The sequence below is a fragment of the Myotis lucifugus genome, unplaced genomic scaffold, assembly GCF_000147115.1.
Source record: "Myotis lucifugus unplaced genomic scaffold, Myoluc2.0 scaffold_77, whole genome shotgun sequence".
In the NCBI taxonomy this organism is placed as follows: domain Eukaryota; kingdom Metazoa; phylum Chordata; class Mammalia; order Chiroptera; family Vespertilionidae; genus Myotis; species Myotis lucifugus.
The window spans coordinates 1,491,588-1,512,674 of NW_005871125.1; the positions used below are offsets into that span (position 1 = coordinate 1,491,588).

Consider the following 21,087-nt stretch of genomic DNA (forward strand, 5'->3'; position numbering starts at 1 on the left):
TTTACATGGCACAACCATGCCCATACATTGGCCACTCAAAAAAATTAAAAACTATAAAAATAAGTCAACAATCATTTCTAAAATTAAATTAAAATATAATTTTAACTAAAATCAAGCTTCAGAATGCACTATCACCATTCAAAGCACTTCTCCTTTCATATTAGTTTTTGTTATTTAGCTTAATTAGTTATTAGTAAAACGTGGGGGAGTGAGACCAAAAAGAGGCAGATCATGGGTCTATGAAGAAGTCATGCTATACACTTCCCATCACCGTTCCTCATTGACCCCACTCACCACCCCCACCAAATGGAATGGGGGTGGGAAATGCAAGGTTAGAGTTCCCACTTAATTACATATCATCTAATTTAATAAACACCAAAGGCACTTCCTTCCACCCCTCTGGCTTCCCTATTATTTCTCTTGATATTCCCCTGGAATATGAAATAGATCAAGAGAAAAAGTGTTACACTCATACAAAACATTTTGCAAAAATTTGTTTTATTATGTAAAGAAATAGAAAGTGTACATCAGCAAAAAAAGTTTAATTCATGTGACATATTTCATTAGAATACAAGAATTGTTTTCTTATACTATTTAAAATGAGGTTTAAATGCATGCCATTCTATGGCTGTGTAATTTTGAGAAAGAGATTCCAGAATGGCCTTCCAGCAAGTTCCATGACAAAAACAGCACTAATTATCTGTTTCATCACCCTTAGATTAGGAAGGTGTGTTGGCAACAATCAAAGGCAAAGTAGTAATATGATTCAAAACTATTGATTCCCTTTTATTATTTGTTGCCATTCTCAGGTATATTCTTATTCTTGGGTATAATGCTATTTGCATATATTTTGAGGATATGCCAGAAACCTAGATTTTTCGTGATTTGGGCTCTTGTGTGAGTTCTTACCTTTATTATAACCTTCAATTATAATAAAACTGACCTTCAGATATAAAACACAAATGGAAGTTTGATGTGACATACTAAGAGGGACCTTGCTGTAGGGCAGATTGATTCACTCAGTAAATATTTATCGAGCCCCTGCTATGAACAAAGCACAACTCCAGGCAAATAGCACTATTCAGTCCTTGTTCTTGGGAACCAGCAGCCCAGTGAGGGAGCCTGGTGTGTAAACAGCCAGCTGTGATCTGAGGCCTGTGAAAGCTGACAACTGGAGGCAGGAGAGCCTGGCCCACAGGCGAGAGAGGAATGGGGAATTCTGCTGGGGTGAGAGTGGGCAAGCAGCAGACAGGCGGCTTTGGAGCTGAGCCTTCCAGGCGTGGAAGGAGCTGGACAATCCAGGCTGAAGGAAGAGGAGAAACAAAGGCAATGAGGTGTGGGAGGGACTGACAGAGTATGAACTGGCTCTGGGAGGGGTGGGGCTGCGGCTGCTTAGGGGGTATACAGAATAAAACCAAAACGTGAGCCTCAAAGGGGCCCATCAGTCGGGGCTTGGACTCCATGCTGAGGGGTCTGCACAGATGTTGTTGCCCATGAGAAGCTAAGGAGAGTTTGGGGAGTGCGTGGAGGAATGACATACTGTATTTGTGCTGTAGAAAAGCAGTCAGAGCATGATGAAGGATGGATTAAAGCGTGTGGTGATAGGGAGACCCACTGAAAGGCCACGGTGAGAGATTAGGAATGCCAACATTAGGTAGGGTCAGAGAAGAGAGAAAGGAGCTGATTCTGGAAGGCAGAGCCATGGGACATGGTGCCTGACTTGGGGGTGCGGGGGCGGTTAAGGGGGAGAGGTAGGGACACTGTGGCAGTTAAAGAGGACTCTAAGCTCTTTAGCCAGAAAATAAAAAATTAAAAAATCCTCCATATATCCAGTTAAAGGGCTTTGACCTCAAAACCAAAGAATGTCAATAGAGAGAAAAGAGAACAAGAAGAATTTTCTGGAAGCATCCTCTAGTCTGAATCATATTGATAAACTTATTAGCTTATTTAATAAATCTTTTAAGGACAGTATACTAGGCTCAGGAGATACAAGAAAAGGGCATAATTCCTGCCCTCAAGAAGATGGATGGTTTAGTAAAAATACAATTACATCAAACTGTGTAGAGATAAATAAAGGGTGCTTATAAGAGTGTATGAGTGTCCTTTCGCCACTCTAACAAATTACCACAAACGTGGTGGCTTAAATCAACACAAATTTGTTTTCTTACTGCTCTGGAGGCCAGAAGTTCGAAATGGATTTCATCAGGCTGGAGGTGGGGCAAACCACACTCCCTTGGAGGGCTGTAGGGGAGAATCCATTTCCTTGCCTTTTCCAGCGACTAGTGGCCACCTGTATCCCTCATCTTGTGACCTCTTCCTCCACCTTCAAAGCTAGCAACATAGCACCCTTTCTCTGACTCAGCGTCCCCCTGCTCCTGTCAATTAGCCCTCTCTTCTGTGTATAATCAAATGTCCCTCCTATAAGTATCCTATAACTATTAATTTATCACATCTGCAAAGGCCCTTTCTCATAAAAGGTGGCATTCCAAGATTCTATGGATTAGGACCTGGCAGTCTGTGGGAGTTGTTATTCAGCCAGCCACAAGGAATGTAGAGAAAATGCCCCTAATCTGGGCCCTTTATCCGGAAGGCAGTGGTTGGCCATTGGAAAGTTTTAGGCAAAGGAATTACCCATTAAGATTTGCATTTTAGTAAAATTGATTCAGGACTTCTGAAGAAGCAGATTAAGAAGAGCCTAGAACCAGGGAAACCCCTACAATAATCCAGGAGAGTTCTGACTAAGACACTACTAGTTGGGTTGGATGTACTTGAGAGAAATTAAAACAATGCTATCAACAGCTCTTCGTAGACTGTTGGTTGCAGTAAACGACTTCTGATTTGGGCAATCAGGAGCCCTATCCCGAGTTTATAATACAAGAGCAGAAACAGATTTGGGAGGGGGTTAGGGGACAGTAGGCAGGGAGGGAAATTTGTATCTAAGGAAAATGTATTCAGAAAAATGAAACAATTTTCTTTCTAGCTAAGTTTTAGATTGCAATCTTCTTACAGACTGCCTCTAACAACAAAAACAAACATCAATTAGGCCACACAACATTTATTACTGAATTTTACCCTCACATCCTCAGAACAGAATCTAAAGATTTTAAGGAAAAGTAAGTATGCAATTACATTGGAATTTTTTTTTATTCTGGACTAGAACCACAAACTGTCGATGCTGTAAAGTCTTAGCAATCATTTTCTAGCCAATAGTTCACAGCTTCGTTTTCCCCACTACCACGTGCCCAAATGATGGTGAGAGCACACTCCTGTGGTGACTTCCAAGCACACCCACTCTAATTGACCATTCCTCTCCCCCGTTACAAGAGTATATGAGAATAAATTAAGAGTTATTAATCAGGACAACTAAATCAATTATTTTAAATAATTTTATAACATATGACTAACTGCTGTGTGACACCCCACACACACAACGGATAGCAACACAACACCACGTGAGAACCACTGATTGGGGTCCTGGTCCACCCAGGACAAATGCAGCCGGACCAGTGACACACCTGTCACTGAGCTCAGCAGTAGCACAGCTCTTACTGGAACCTGGTCTTGTGATGTTCGGGCCATTGCTGCTTCTAGCAACACTTTCTTCTCCAGTTTTTCTCTAAAGACACTACCTACCTCATTTTACCATTTAGAGGAACTAATGTTCATACAAGCAACAAAACCTTTGGTCCTTTGTTTTTTTAAATAAAATCCCACATTTTTAGTTCCATCCATCTTGAGTACCCCCAAGTCTCTTTGCCATGACAGTCTCCCCAGGGCTCCTAATCCCCGTGCTCCCTTTCCCTCCTCTATGTTCCGTGTACTTGGTCTGCACCACATACTTTACAATTATATTCTAGGTATCTACATTGCCTTGTCCTCTAATTTCCTCTCATGTGCACGTCTTGTCTCCTGTCTAGATTTATGAGGTCCTTGTAGAGTTTCGCATCTCAGTACTCAACAACTGAAGAGGTGATGTATGGTGTGGAAGTTAAATTGCTGAAATGCTCAGAACAGAGATGTATGCTGCTCTAGTTGACAGGACTCCAATCTCTCCCTCTGCACTGCAGAGGTCTGTTATATATTCTGCTCTTGTTCTGCATGTGAAGCTGGCAAAGAGAATTTTGTCTCAGCTCCAGAAACAATATTTAGGCTCTCATAAACTAAGGGAAGACGAATCACCCTTAGATGATCATGCTCCTAAAACCTAAAGTTTTAGAATTGATGCTTCTTGTCCCTTTCTGTTAGAAGTCTGTTTTATCATAGTGTCCTAGATATTGAATCCTTTTCTTGATGTTTTTTACTTGTTTCCTTAAAATGCAGTCTGGTGCTTTCATTTTCTGCTATCTTGATCTTCTGTAGTACAGCAAATATTTCGGATCAGAATCTGCGTAATTGAGACTAGATCTGGACAGGACTCTTCAAACTGTGTACCCAACATGGCTGCTTAAAATTCCAAAGGCACTTAGAGTTCAGTAATGTTTGTGAGCTGTTCCTCTACATTTTAGTAAAGCATGAATAGTGTTCCCAAAGGCTGTAAATAAAATTAGATCATTTTAGTGGCTTTCTTTCCACCTGAGTTAATTAATTTCCATCTTGGAGGCCCCGCTAGTCATATTCTGTTTCTATTTTTTAAAGACAGGGTTGGTATAGATGAGTAAGGCAAAAATTCCGAGAAAAACACAGGCAGAGAGAATTTTGACTGTGTTATCCCATTCTGCTGAATCAATACTTAATCTGTGGTAAATAACATTGGCAGGATTCCAATCCACAAAGTAAACCATAAAATGCTATAGTGTATTCCATTGCCTAATGTGCTTCTCAGGCAAACAGCATTAGATTGAGGCATGGCCCTTCTTAATATTATACAGTTTAGCTTGTGCATGATAATTAGGAAATAAAGTGCTGTTTCATTTTATTATGTGCCCAATATTGATCAAACACTGTGCTAGGCCCAACAAGTAGGGAAATGGGTATGCACACACTTTTCACACAGGATACTATGCTTTATGACAAATGCAGGTAAATGGTGTAACATGTTCTTGGATTGGATAACTCAACATAATAATATCCTTCCAAAATCAGTATAAATATAATGCAATGCCAATTAGAATCTCAATAGGGCTTTTCATTTTGTTTTCAGCTCTTGAGAATTGATTTTAAAAGATAGTAAAGTTTATATGATCTAAATAAATAGACCCTAAAAAGGCAATAAACTTAGGGGGCGGGGGAAGGAGGACAGTTAGGGGAACTTGTCTTGCCTGATATCAGAGCATTCTGTAATGCTAATATAGATTGATAGGGTAACAATATGGAAATACACAAATAGATCAACAGAATAGACAGAGAATCTAGGAATAGATCCACACATGCAGTAGACTTTAATATATGATCAAAGTATCGTTTCAATTCACTGGAAAATGATAAAATATTTAATAAATGATACTGACAGAATTGGCTATCCATATTTTTAAAACTGAAGGCATAGCCATATGTTACATATGTATAAAAAATTCAGAAGAATTAAAGACTTGGATGAAAAAAATAAAATGATAAAAAGTCTTAGAAGAAACTCAATACATTATCTATAACCTCTAAGAATAGGGAAAACTTTTTTAACCAACACAAGAAACCCAGAAGTGATTTTTTTAAAAAGACAGTAGTTATATAAAATTTTAGATGTCTAAATGATTAAAGTTACCATAGACAACTGAATAGAAAAAATTATAAATTTGAGGATAAAATGCAATGCAGATGACAGACAAGTATGTATACAAAGCTCTTTTATAGACGCGTAAGAAAAAGATAAACAACCCAAGAGTTAACATGTGCTAAGGACATGAGTAAGCAACTCAGAGAAGAGTCCAATTGAAATAAACATAGAAATCAATGCTCAAACATACTTATAGTAAGGAATAAAAATTACATTCTTGCCATCAAAATGGCAAATGCCAAAAGGTGATAAAAATTGGTGGGAATATAGTCAATAACATTGTCATAACAATGTATGACATCAGATGGGAACTAGACTTATCAGGGTGATCACCTCATAAGGTATATAAATGTCTAATCACTGTCATACATCTGAAACTCATGTAATATCTGTCTTTGTAGGTGATAAACTTAAAAGGTATTATTGGGAGGAATTAAGGAGATATAGAAATCTTATACACTGCTTATGGAAATGTAAATAGTAAAAATCTTGGTAAGCAATCTGGTGAAAATCTATGAAAATGAAAAATACAATCTTAAGGTTAAGGGGTACAGGTCAGGGGTAGAACATTTAACTGCAGATCAAAAACACAATCCTTTTAGAACTTTAAAATTTTGAATCATGTGACCTTAACACCTACATATATACATATGTGTATATATATATATTTTCTTCAAGCCATTGTCCTATGCCTATACATCTGTCCCACAGAAATAAGAGTCCTCACATGTAAGGATATGTGTACTATAATACTTACTGCAACATTGCTTCTGTCAAGTCAGTCGTAATGTGCCCTACTTTTTATATTGCAGTATTGTTCATCACAACAAAGAGAGAAATAAACACAATCCCTTGCAATAGGCAGGTGGGAGACTAAATTATGACATAACCACAATGGAATTTAAAAGAATGAATTCAAGTTGACACGAATGGAGTTCCACAAACTAGCATTGAAGGAGATAGCAAGTGGCAAGAAACTATATGATTATGATCCTGTTTTATGACCAAAAATAGCTCCTATAAAAATGAACACATACCTATATAAAAATACATATATGCAAGGGTACGTGAATACATATATACATAGTTACAGGTGTGAATGTTCACAAACTATATTAACAACTGCACTCACTTGTTAACATAGGTTACCTGAAGGTTAGTTGACAGTGGGGAAAGCAAGTGAAAAATACATTTTTTAAAAGACTACAATGATTGAAAATAAATAAATGGAATATGATCCCACTTAGTTAAATTTAAAAGATATAAATGAAAAGAAAAACAAACACAGGAAACGAAAAAAATAAAAACTGCCATGGCCGATGTAGCTCAGTTGGTTGTAGTATCAGCCCACACACCAGAAGGTCGTGGCACATACCTAGGTTGCTGGTTCAATCCCCAGTCAGGGCACAAACAGAAAGCAACCAATTTCTCTCTCTCTATCTCCCTCCCTCTCCCTCCCTCCCTTTCTCCCTCTCTCTAAAATCAAAATTTTTTAAAGAAGAAAAATAAAAACTGAATTTATGTGACAATAACTATGACTTCCCCAAGTAATGCTAACTAGAGGATCCAGCTGCTTTCTTTTAAATCAATTTCCACAGAGAACAGTTTCTGCAAAATGTAAAATAAAAACAAATTTATCTATACTTTCTGGGTTCATTTTTTCCCTTAAAAAAACTTTTTTAAATTTCCCCTTTTAAAAATTATCAGAGAAATGCAAATTAAAACCACAATGAGGTACCACCTCACACCTGTCAAGATGGCTACCATCAATAAACAAACAAACAAGTACTGGTAAGGATGTGGAGAAAAGGGAACCCTCATGCCCTGTTGGTGAGAATACAGATTGATGCAGCCACTATGGAAAAGAGTATGGAGAATCTTCAAAAAATTAAAAATAGAGCCACCATACGACCTAACAATTCCACTTCTGAGTATCTATCCAAAGAAAATGGAGACACTAATTCAAAAAGATGTATGCATCCCAATGGTTATTACTTACATGCAATAGCCAAGATATGGAAGCAACCTAGGTGTCTACTGATAGATGACTGGATAAAGAAGATGGGTATATACATATATACAATGGAATATTACTGGCCCATAAAAAGTGAGATCTTGCCATTTGTAACAATAATATACTAGTATCTAGAAAGTATTATGCTAAGTGAAATAAGTCAGACAGAGAAAGATAAATACCATATGATTTCATTTTTATGTAGAATCTAAAAAAAAAAATCAGACTCACAGATACAGAGAAGAAAACAAACTGATGGTTGCCAAGAAATGGGAATGGACGAAAAAGGTGAAGGGGATTATCATGTGGATGTAATGCACAGCATAGGGAATATAGTCAATAACATAACAATTTTGTACAGTGAGAGATGGTTACTTTATAAGGTATGTAAATGTTGAGTCACTATGTTATACACCTGAAATTAATGAATTACCATATGTTAACAATAATTTAATAAAAATAAAAGTAGACATCTGATATATTTACTTGTACTACTTTTCTGTAGACATAATATTGCTGGGTCTTATTTATTTTCTATATAAAAATGTCAGTCATTTTATTGGCAATTTTTATCGGTTAGCATTTTTCATAATAACTTATATGTTAATTAATCTAACATTTATTTCTGCCATCTTAACTTCTGTTCTTTATTTTTGAATGTCTTCTTTTTTCTCTATTTCCTGTTGAATGGTTCTAAGTTACTTATGTTTGCTGTGAAATTTGTGTTCTATTTTTCTTCTTATGGTTATTCCTAACTTATTAAGATCCATGCTTAGATTTGTTTTTCTCCATCAATTTCTATATTTCATCAATAGCTATATTTCCTTTGAGAAAGACACCAAACACTTAGCATGCTTTTACTTCTGGTTCCCCACCCTCCATCATTCCCTCAGTTTGTTATATTCTAGAATTTGATACTCGATCATTATACTTATTTTCCCCTTGGGACATTGCTTATTTAGACAACAGATCTTACTGAGTTGCTTACTCTCCAGTAATTCTTATCATTCTAATGGAATACTTTCTTCAAGAGTGTTTACAAATTGTGTGTGTATAATATGCCTTCTGAGGCCTTTTATGCCAGAAAACATCCTTATTTCACTCTCACATTTCAATGAGTTCAGTTAAATATAAAAGTTTAGATTCAAATTTCTTTTTAAAAAATACTTAGGCCTGGCCGATGTGGCTCAGTGGATTGAACATCATCTTATGCACCAAGAAGTCACTGGTTTGATTTCCAGGCAGGGCACATGCCCGAGCTGTGGGCTCGATCCCCAGTAGGGGGGCATGCAGGAGGTGGCCAATCAATGTTTTCCTCTCATCGATGTTTTTATCTCTCTCTCTCTAAAATCAATAAAAACATATTTTAAAAATGCTTTGAAAATATTACTCTAGTGTTGCTATTAAGAAGGTAAATGTGAATCTAATTCTTGTTCCTTTATAGATGACCTACTTCTGTCTCCCTGGATTTGTTTGTGTTTAAATTCTACCTGAAGGTGTCAAGGAGTTGATATTTTCCCTTTTAATTCTCTTGTTTGGTGAACAATACGTTCATTCAACCTTTTTCTAATTGTGAGGAAATTTCAATTAGCAGTACTTCAAATATTTAACTTCTGTTTATTTTTTTCTTTCAGGGCCCCTATTAATCAAACGTTGACACATATTCCATTTCTTATAACCTTTACTTTTCCTCCCAGTTCTTTGTTTCTTCTTGATGCCTCTGGGAATGTTTCAAAACCCACTCCATCTCATTAACTCATTCGTCAACTGTATTCAGTCAACCCAGGAATTTTTAAATTTCTACTATATCTGATTGGATCTTTTTTATAACTTCTTCTATCTGTTCATTGTTTCTAATGCCCTCCTATAGTCCCTTGAGAATATTTATTAGGATTATTATAAATTCTTGTTTCTCTAGCTCATTAGTTCAGCTCTCTCTGGAATTAGTTGTTCAGTTGTGATCTCTCCTTCCAGTGCTTTACATCAGAGTTCGTCAGGTGACTATTTTTCCTATTCCTTTTGGAGTATCAGCTATCGTTCCCAGCTCCATCCATAACCCACTTGCTTCTGAGGCATCTCCAGAATTAGACTCAACAGAGGAAAACCACAATTGCTTTCAGTTCCCCATCTTGACTCTCCTAGATAGCAGAAACTAAACCGACTGCCCTCAAAATTTAGTCTGATTTAATGTGGTTGTCTTTTTGTGTTCAGTAGAGTTAGACTATGTCACAGGACCACCAAACATTTTCCATTTGTTTATGAGAAGAGTTATAGTTTTCTAGGGGTACTCGAGGGATAATAATGGCTCAGAATGGCAAATAACTATGGGAAGTGTAATTTATTTCCAAAATTTCTTGGATCCTTAATACTTTGTGATTGTTGCAATAAATCTTACTTTCCCTCCTCTTCATAGACCTGTATAACATGATTTTTCATTTCAAAAATTATCAAAATTTAGTTTTTGTTTTTTCAAGATTTAGTTTTGAAGGTTTTTTAACTGAACACTATCAAACCCCCAAGATGGGCTTTCCAAGACCTGTTTGGATATTGCTGATATAAAAATATAATAGAAATTGGTTTGGCATGTTCTATGGAAATATTTGTCTTGCTTCCATGTTTTTGATACATCAATATTTGTATCTCACAAGACACCTGTATAGATGCCTAGCCTTTTCTTTTTGACATTCACTTATTTGGCATATGTTTGCTGAACACTTGCCATACTATTGTTCTCATTGCCAGGTGCCCAGCAAGGACACAGCCCCTGCCTTCAGAGCATTACAGTCTAACAAAGACTCCAGATAAAATGTAGGTTCTGTTAGAGCAGGGATTTGTGTGTGTGTTGTGTTGTTTTCCAGTGTATCTTGGGTACCTAGAACAGTGTAAATATTGGTTGAATGATCAACAAGTAAATATTTGACACTAATTACCAGTGTGTTGAACATTATGGAGGGAAAGTACAGGTGTTGTGATGAATATAAATAGGAGGCCTTCCCTTCCCTAGGGGATCATATAGAATTAGTTCTCCAACTGATAGAGCTATCTTTAAAGTAGTTCTTTTTCCAGGCTCACTTAAACAATCAGCACCTACTTCCTATTTGGGCCACCCTCCTATTATGCCTGAAGGCTTGAGCCACAGTGGATGTTTCAGTAATCGATTTCTATAAATGCGAAGTTAGATGGATTGCTTAACAATACCCTATGTGTATAGAAATAAAAGAAAAATCACAATTTAATAATGCTGACTTGTGTTTCTTGCTTCTTGCCTGCCCACTGCCCTACCCCATTTTCTTTTCTAACTGACAGATGAAGGAGCTTCTATGCACCCTTGTGATGACACGTACTGCGGACCTTTCCCGGAATCTGAGCCTGAAGTAAAAGCTGTCGCTAACTTTCTTCGAAAACACAAGAAGCACATTAGGGCTTACCTCTCCTTTCATGCATATGCTCAGATGTTGCTGTATCCCTATTCTTACAAATATGCAACAATCCCCAATTTTAGCTGCGTGGTAAGTATTTGCCTGTGAACAGGTGTGCCAGGCTTCTTGCTTCTTTTGAAGATGATTCATGATAATAGCAAACATATATTCTGTGTGTTCTAATGAACATTTTATAATATATGAACTCATTTATTTTTATAATCATAGAAGGGGGGAAACTATTAACCCCATTTTACTGACTGATGAGGAAACGGAAACCTAGAGAAATTAAATAATTTTACTAAAAACACATGGCTACTAAGTGTCAGAGCCAAGATTCAGCCCCAAATCTAGCTGCAGGGCTATTGCTTTTAACCCACTGTGCTCTGCTGCTTTTCTGATGCAATCATTTCACCCTGTTTACATTCTCTCCACAGGTTATACAGAAAATGTTAGGATGGATTTTATTAGTGTTACAGTTCTGGTCACATGTACACTTTATTGAGTAAATAACTGCTCATAAATTATGGCCTGACTCATTAATTAAAAGCAAGTTTTAATTTATAAGTGCTATTTATTTTATGCTACTAAGTCTTTGGGCATGTATCTGACAAGTTAGTACTAAGAATGAACAGCCTTTCTGGCATAAGATTACGTAAAAGTGAAAAAGCAGTGTTCCTTTCTCTCCATATCTCAATAACAAGCTACCCACTGTAGGCATAATTCCTTGTAAACTGGGTCTGGTTCAGAGCCTACAGTGTCTAAGGCCTATCAAATTCAAAACCAGGCCAAACTAATGTATAGTGTTAGAAGTGAGGAGGAGAGGTTGGGAGCAGTGATTGAGAAGAGGCATGGGCGAGCTTTGGGGTTGCTGCTGCTATTCTATTCCTTGACCTCAATGGGGTTACATAAGTGCGTGCAATTTGTGATCATTCACTGAGCTGTATATATGTTATACTTAAATTTAAAGGGTTTTACAAAAAAGAAGCATTTCCTTTCTCCCTATACCTTAATCTGCAAATCCTGTGCCAGTTGCTTGGGGTTGTAGGAATTCCTGATCTAGATGCTCAGGACTGGAAGAAATAGGGAACATGTGGAAGACAGAAGGCCTATGGGAAGGCTTGCATTCTGTCTAAAAGAGGAACTTTGTTCTTGGCATCACAAGCAAGAATTCCAAGCAAATGCTCTCTCTCAAGAAATATTGGGAATGTGGTCGTTACATTTGATAGTGCTATTGAGAGTGCTATTCTTCAGCTACTCTGAGGGTCAAATAGGGTTTTTGTTGTTATTGGTGTTGACCTGGCATCCTAACCACCTTGTATCACAATGTTTCTATAGGCAAATGTTCAGTCCTTTCTAAATGGCACAGTGTCTCTTTATATGCTCATAACACATTACATGGAGTATGCAGTATATTAAAACTATTACATGAGAATGTTCTCCATATTTTGAATTTATCTTCTCTCTAGGAATAAAGCCTGTTTTCTTTTTGTCTTGGATTGGAGGGTGCAATATAAAGAGTAGATTAGTTTTTCAACCAAGGATAAATTTGCCTCCCAAGGGACAATGGAGAATGTTGGAGACATTTTTGATTGTCACAACAGAGCTGGAAGATGCAATTGACATCTAGTGTGTAGAGGTCAAGGATGCTGTTGAACATCCTACAATGCACAGGACAGCCTCTCACAGCAAAGAATTATCCAGTCCAAACTGTTAGTAGTGCCACTATTGAGAAATCCTGTTAGTGGGTTACGTATAAACTAAATCGCTAAAATAGGATTATGACTCTCAGAAGCTAGGTAGTCTCTGAATGTCAACCAGAAACCATTACATTCTATTCATAGTTTAAATTAAAATTGTTCATAAACATTCCATCAATATGTAGGAGTCTGTGTTTCAGCCAATATTTTTAGGTCATTCATTAAGTTGCTTTAAATATGGAAATAAAAGAATATATATTCCTGTCTCAGCTGAGGCCCGATACCTGAGGCCTGCATCCTTTTGGACAATTGGAAAGAGAAAGCAATAGAGAAAAGAACTTATATGCATATATGCAAAGCCCATAAATATAGACAATAGTGCAGTGAAGAAGGCCTGGGGGAAGGGAGAGTGGGATGGAGGGGGTCAATAGGGGGAACAAGGGAAACATCTGTAACACTTTCAACAATAAGGATAAATAAAAATAAAATAAGATAAATAAAATTAAAAAAGAGGAAGCACTTAAACTCTCTCAAATACATGTCTAGCTGTGCAAGCCGGGAAAAGGGTTCTTTAAAAAATGTACTGAGCCCTAACCGGTTTGGCTCAGTGGATAGAGCGTCGGCCTGCGGACTGAAGGGTCCCAGGTTTGATTCTGGTCAAGGGCATGTACCTTGGTTGCAGGCACAACCCCAGTAGGGGGTGTGCAGGAGGAGGCTGATCAATGTTTCTCTCTCAGTTAAAAAAAAAAATCAATAAAATATATTTTTTTTAAAATGTGCTGAAGTTTCCATCTTCTGTAGAAGGATCATATCTAAGCCTCTTATCTACAGACACCCGCACCGAGTGGTAGAAGAGCAGTGAGCTGAAAAGCCTAAAACTATGTAGGTGTTTTGTGTATGTAGGTAAAAGTGGATATCTGGGTTTTTTCTTCATAGATTTTTCCTTTGGGTTAGTCATGAAATAATGAGGAACGAAGGTCTCTGCACCCGCAGAATGGAGTAATCTCCTAGATGTAGGATGATCTGCCCTTTCCATGGAATATTTCTGTGGCCGTTGGATAAGATGTTAAAACAGTAGAACATTCTCCATAAAGATACCTCATTATGGTGTTTTACATTCTTTTTCTGCTGGCTCCTGAAAAGGAGAATGTCAGCATCAGTGAGATCAATAATCGATTGTCTGCCAGGTTCTGGAGCCTGGTCCCTGAATAGCCACAAAGGGTGGCATTTGCTACCAATGCTGCTTAATGCATCCCTGAGGTGAATGAGGACAGCAAGCTGAAGCTGGGTCCAACACACAGCCCACGTGGCCCAGAGCGCTTCAACTGGCGTATTCAATTATTCATGGACAAATTGAAACGGGAGAGTTGTATACTGGTTTCAACAAACTTCTTTACCTCTCACTGGTCATACAATACTTGCCTAACTCTTTGCTGAAACGTGTACTTTGGACCATTTGAAATGTGTTCAAGAGTAGTCGGTATCATTCTAGCTCATGTTAGAATATTCACCCTTTAGTATTTTGACTGTGCTGAATATTTTCTCTGGTTTTTGACATTGGGAGGAAGAGTTTCACCTCAAAATTTCTACATCTTGGAACTACTGGCTGGCTCCGCCAGAGGTGTATGTAACTTCAGAAGTTGTGGCACATTCTGAAACTGTCCCCGTTCCCAGTAGGAATAAACACATAAGACAAGTCATTCTTGCTGAATCAAAGAGCTTCCTAATTGATCCATATGTGTTCTAAATATCTTGTACATCACCACTGAAGTATGTACTTAAGGATCAATAAGATTACGTTGATACTCTTGCTGATCTATGCTTATTCAACATTCATGCAAGACGTATTGATTAAACATCTCTTATGTGAAGGCACATGTCTAAATATTGAGACGAGCCTGCCCTACCAAACATGTTGTAATTTATAGAAATAGGTGTCTCGGAACTAATGTGAAGAATACAGAAGTCTAAGTCAGCATTAGAAGATAGGAGTACTTATCCACTTATCCCAACTCAATCCCTCCTTGCCGTGTAAGCCCAGCATGCCCATTTCACCTCACTGGGACTCCCTTTTCTCGTCTGTAAAATGGAAATGTTACTGATCACTGGCTCTTAGTGAGGATAAATCAAAGGAAATGTGTTCTAAAACATATTTCAAAATTCAGCATGTGACAAAAAGTAACATAACATTATTATTAAATATGGCTGTTAACTGATGTGTCCATCCTTGTTCTTCAAAGTGACGACTGATAAGGCTCAAACAACATGCAGTGTTTCCAAAGGTTTCAATGCAATGATGTAAGTGACATAATTTCTCCATTTTTTCCTCACAGGAATCTGCAGCTTATAAAGCTGTGAATGCACTTCGATCAGCATATGGGATACGGTATAGATATGGACCTGCCTCTAGCACCTTGTGTAAGTTTCCTGTGTGTGTTGTGTTAGAGTCATTTATTGAGCCAATATCCTGTATAATGACTTCCCTTTAAAAAAAAAGAGAAAGTGTGTGCCCCCTAACATGAAATTTTTGACTACCAAATTAGCCAAGGAAGATGAAGGGAGTTTATATCGGATTAGTTTTACACTGCTCAACAGAAATCACTGTACCAATTTAAATAAATTTGAAGCAGAGAATATTCTAGTCATGTAGTAATGACTGCCAAGTTGAATTGAGATCTTATGGCAGCAGAAAGTACCAAAATGGGCTCCTTAAGCAATTGTAACCGCCATAAGCCTGGAACTGGGCCTTGGGGAAATCCTGAAGTAATGTTTCAGCATGAACAGAGCTTCCTTTTTATTCCTTTCCTCCACCATTCTTGTTATGAAATTCTATTTCTTACATAGCATCTTCAGCTGAATTTTCCCTTAAAAGGTGATTGAAATATATCTTATTTTATATAAAATAAAGAACAATTGAGAAAGAACTCAGACGAAGAATTGGGACACATGGATTCTAGTCCTAATTCTGCCACAAGCCAGGATACAATCCTGCCCAAGACATTAATCCTGGGCTTCAGTACCCAGAACTGTTCAATGAGAAATCAGACAAATCATATCTCGTGGCCTTTCAAACTCTGAAATTCATTGACTATATGACTTGAAAAATCTAGTGAGAAATCCTAAATAACTGACTGTCCGTGTATGCATGTTAAAGTGTAGACACACACAGATCATGTGTATATGTATATATAGTGACACCTGATTATGCATTATAATAAAGTAGCAAATTTCTCCTGATGTCTTTAATCATCATTATATTCATAACCATTCACTTTTTTCAGCCTTCAGAAGAAAAGCTTGGTTTGTCCATTAACACTACTTATCCTAATAATGAGAATGTCCTAAGTATCAGAACTTTTTTCACACTCCATGATCATTAGTCTCAGGCTAACCTTTTCGGAACTACTTTTCAATAAAGTCACCCTGAAAGGGGAAATACAGTATTTTTAAAAATCACATTATGAACTTCCAGTCAAGATGGTGGGGTAGGTAAACGATGTGCTCACCTCCTCTCATGATCACATCAAATTACCAATGAATTGTAGAACAGCCACCCTTGAGAACCACCTGAAGACTAACTGAACAGAAGTCCTATAACTAAGGATATAAAGAAGAAGCCTTGTCAGGCTGGTGTGGCTCAGTGGTTGAGCATCCACCTGTGAACAAGGAGATCATGGCTCGATTCTGGTCAGGGCACATGGGGGCATGCAGTAGGCAGCTGATCAATTATTCTCTCGCATCATTGATGTGTCTATCTCCCTCTCCCTTTCTCTTCCTCTCTGAAGTCAATTTATATATGAATTTTAAAAAGAAGTCTCTTATAGACTGGTAAGGGGCAGGGACACAAAATGGTCTGGTCCCACACCCATTTTGTGGAGGTTACAAATCAGAAAGGATATCTTGGCTGCAGAGGTGCCACCTGAGGAGGGAAAGCTACCAGCCCCTCAGAGGGCTCCCCAGCCCAGAGCACCAGGGCCAAGAAGAGGAGTCCCCACCACCTGTGGCTGTGAAAATCAGCAGGGATCTGTCCAGGTGAGATGGAGGGCTGCTCTAGATCCAGGCGTCCTCTTAAAAGGCCTGAGCACAGACTCACAAACACTCACCCTAAATCACAGGGAAGGCACAGAAGCTGGAAAAGCACCAGGGGTTTGTGGGGAGGAAATGAATTGACTGGCTTCAGGGTGGGGCCAGAGAGGCAGTTCTGTCCAAGGACAGAAGTACTGCCAGGCACCATTGTTCCTTTGTTGAGCCCTCCCCCAACTCAGCCGGTATGCACAAGCAGGTGACAAATCTGAGTCCCTAGCCACCTGGTTAGTACTTGCCCCACCCTGGTGATTACCTAAGACCCCGCCCACCCAACTCACACACCAGCTGGAACCACGTCCAGCTGCTGTTCCAATGAGCAACCAGCCTTGGCCCGTACTGCAGACTTCACTAAACTCTAAGGTCTACAAACCCAAAGCAAGCAGTGTCTGGCCTCAGTATGCTCGTACAGTACCTCTTGCTAAGCAGCCCCAAGCCCAGCACTAGTGGCAGCCGGCTTCGGTGACAGCATAGCCTTTCCCAGGCACCTTTAAGCCCAACATAGACAACTAGCAATTGCAGATCATCTGAACAGACATTTAACCAAAGAGGACGTACAGGTGGCAAATAGACATATGAAAAGATTTGCAACATCACTAATTATCAGAGAAGTGCAAATTAAAACCAAAATGAGATATCACCTCACACATGCCAGAATGCCTATCCTCAATAAATCAACAAACAAGTGTTGGCAAGGATGCAGAGAAAAGGGGACCCTCCTGCACTGAGGGTGCAGCCACTATGGAAAACAGTATGGAGGTTCCTTAAAAATTGTAAATTGGAACTACCATATGGCCCAGCTATTCCGCTTCATGGTATTTGTCCAAAGAAAATTAAAACACTAATTTGAAAAAATACATGCATCCCTATGTTTATTGCAGCATTATTTACAATAGCAAAGATATGGAAACAACCTGTGTCCATGGATAGACAGTCAGATAAAGAAGAGTTGGTACATATATACATTGGCCATAAAGAAGAATGCAATCTTGCCATTTGTGACATTTGTGACAACATGAACTGACCTAGAATTATTATACTAAATGAAATAAGTCAGACAAAGACAAATACATATGATGTGGAATCTAAAAGACAAAATAGAAACAAACTCATAGATACAGAGAGCAGATGATTAACAGATGGGAGGGGGATTAGGGGACTAGCTGTAAAGGGGAAAGGGTTTAAGACGTACAAATTACACAGACAATTGCGGGGGGGAGGCTGAGACTAGGGGGCAGGGGCAGACTGGGTGACGACAATGGGGGGAAAAGGGGACTATGTAATACTTTCAACAATAAAGAATATTTTTTTTAAAAAATAAGTACAAGTTGGCAGTTACAAAATAGTTACGGGATGGGAAGTACAGCACAGGGAATATAGCCAATAATATTGTAGTGGTTCCAAGGAGCTGCTAGCCCAATTGGGCAGGGTCTCCTCATAAGGTATATAAATGTCTAATCACTATGCTGTAAATCTGAAATTAACATAATATTGAATATCAACTATAGTTGAAAAATTAAAAATTTTAAGTAATGGGGGAAAATCACACTACCAACTAATACCAATATATATATTAACAATTTCAAAACATTCATTTTAAAAATCTCACACTTCACCTTTGCAGCTTGGTATCACGGCACAGTCATAGTATGATATTTACCGAGCAGAACCTGTTACCATAGAAATGAGGCTGTCACATGACCATGAGCTAACTGTTGGCACAGATTGTCTCTGGCTTTGGCTACTATGACGACTGTTTGTCGTTCCAGTGTACTCTAACCCAGAGGGACAATGAAGACACAGCCTGTCCTCACTGAAGCCAGAGGAGCCTGAGAAACAACAGAGTCATCTAATTGGCATCTTCCCACACTAATTCTCTGTCTAATTTGTCCTGGCAAAAATAGCATAAAAAGTGGTATTATTTGAAGAGATGAACATTTTAACGTAATGGTGTATGTCAGGCTACATTATATAAATTTCAGGAGAAAAGTATATAAAGATTATTCTATGGAACATGTATTAAATTATTAAGAGTATGTTTGGCTAAGAACTACATGCTAGGCACTTTGGGATGTAAAGATGAAAAATAGTAACAGCTAGTATAGGCTAAGCACGTTATTTTATTTCATTTTCACAACAACCCTGTGCCGTAGGTGTTATCCCTTTGTCAAAAGCAGAGACTGAGGCACAGAGCAGCCACAGGAGGGAGGATTGGATACCGTCTGCCTCTGTTGTCTGCACTCTTGACTCTGCTGAAAAGCTGGAATGTATGGGGTCACAGGAGCCAGAAGGAGAGAGCTGTCAGGAAGGATTGTCAACTAGGGTAAATGCTATGGAGAGGTTGAAAGTTTGAAAGTGGAATCTGAGTGGGGAACGGGGAGGGGGGCGGGGGGGCCGGGGAGGGAGAGAGATCAGACCTGCTGTGCTTGGTGACCTTCAAGAAAAAAGTTTTCATAGACAGAGGCAAGAGCCAAAGTGAAAGTGACTGAAAATGTAGAAGAAACATATAGCAATTCTCTTTTAGTTTTAAAGTAACAGGCATATAGCAGGATCATGAGCAGGAAGTGCTGTAGGAAAGCAGTTTTTGAACACTTTGGCCAATGCAGCTGCAAGATACAGGGGGATTTAATTAATGAAACAAAGGCCTGGAGAAGGGACCCGCTCACTAGCAGAGAAGACAGTAATGAATGGTATCAAAAGATGACACATGTAAAAAAATGAGCAACATTTCTTCTTCTGAGCTAAAGGAGGGAAGTCAGAGGGCTATGAGGTCAGTAGAGGAGTTGCTGGCTAACTACTCATTGAGTATGGGAACAATAAGAAAGTGATGGGCAGGACTAGAGGGAATGAAAAACACTAAGTAAAGGTGTAGAAAAAGGAGCCTAGAGCAGCATCAGGAACAGAGAAAGACTTCAGTGATTAGTGTGAATTTATGGCAAAGACTTTCTCCAGCTCCCTCATAAGGCGTCAAAGCAAAGACCCTGGGTCAGGGATTGAGAATCAGCAAAACCAAGGCAGAAAAAAGACTGGGTGAGTCATTTTTAGGGTTCTGGTGAGAAATTCAGTGAAGTAATTGACCATGGCCAGGTATAGAGTCAAATAAAATTATAAGGCTGGGAACTACACACTTAAGCAAAGGCAAAGAACAAGTTCATTAGGAGGAAAAAAAGTAGGGGAAGTACAAGAAATGAGGTTTTCTGGGAACAGAATTGCAATATTCTAGACCTTGGAAGTGAAGAACTGAGTGATAAGAAGCAGAAAAGTCCATAGTGTGGTTTTGGTCATGGGTGAGTAAAGTTCGAGTGGAAATAAATGTTATTGGAGTTGAGGCTGAGAAATTTTGAGGTCAATACACTGGAAAAGCATTAAACCTAGACTAGGTTCTCAAAAATGGCAGGTCTGATTTATAAGGTCTCTGAGCCCGAGGCCAAGGAACTTCTGTTAAATCAATCTTGGTGAAACAGTATTTATTGGAAGAATTTGGTATAGCTTATTAATATATGCATTTTTGAAAATTATACAGACTCTTTAGTGAGGCCGGTTGTTGTTTTTTTCTTTTAACTTTCAGATGTGAGTTCTGGTAGCTCGATGGATTGGGCCTACAAAAATGGAATACCCTACACGTTTGCTTTTGAACTGCGCGACACTGGGCATTTTGGGTTTTTACTCCCGGAGGTGCTCATCAAACCCACCTGTACAGAGACCATGCTGGCCGTGAAAAACATCGCCATGCACCTGCTGAAGAAGTGTCCCTGAGACGGCCCGACGGTCAGGTCAACCGCCAGCGAGACAGCTGACTCTGCCCAGGAGCTGCTGGGCAGCGGATGAAAACTGTTCTTAAAGAGAGAGGCAACTGTTTGAAGTGAGCATATCTGTGGACTTTTAAAGGAACCTCTCATGCAATTCAACTCTCTGTGGCAATAAAAATGGTAAAAATGGTAATAAATAAATAAATAAGAGCATAGCCTCGTTTGTTGTAAGCAAAAGCATCCATTTTATACCCCATTAGAGTCTTGTTTGATTAAGGTGGGGATTTTTAAAATTCTTTTGTTTCACAAAATATACAAATTGAGAATGTCACTTCAATCAATCACCTGTTCTCGATTAAGGTCCACCAATGATGTTTAATCACTTGGTCCTTTAGAAATTGAAATTTTTGAA

General features: G+C 38.6%; 1 protein-coding gene across 1 annotated transcript in view; it reads left to right on the forward strand.

The window, feature by feature from the left end:
* The window catches only part of CPA6 (carboxypeptidase A6), a 193,051-nt gene extending 172,359 nt beyond the window's left edge, over positions 1 to 20,692 (forward strand). Inside the window, exons 9-11 of the mRNA XM_006090599.3 lie at positions 11,031 to 11,233; positions 15,177 to 15,261; positions 20,495 to 20,692. Coding sequence (XP_006090661.1) covers positions 11,031 to 11,233; positions 15,177 to 15,261; positions 20,495 to 20,682 — 476 coding nt within the window. The 3' untranslated portion in view covers positions 20,683 to 20,692. The remainder of the gene's footprint in view (positions 1 to 11,030; positions 11,234 to 15,176; positions 15,262 to 20,494) is intronic.
* Positions 20,693 to 21,087: the final 395 nt, after the last annotated feature.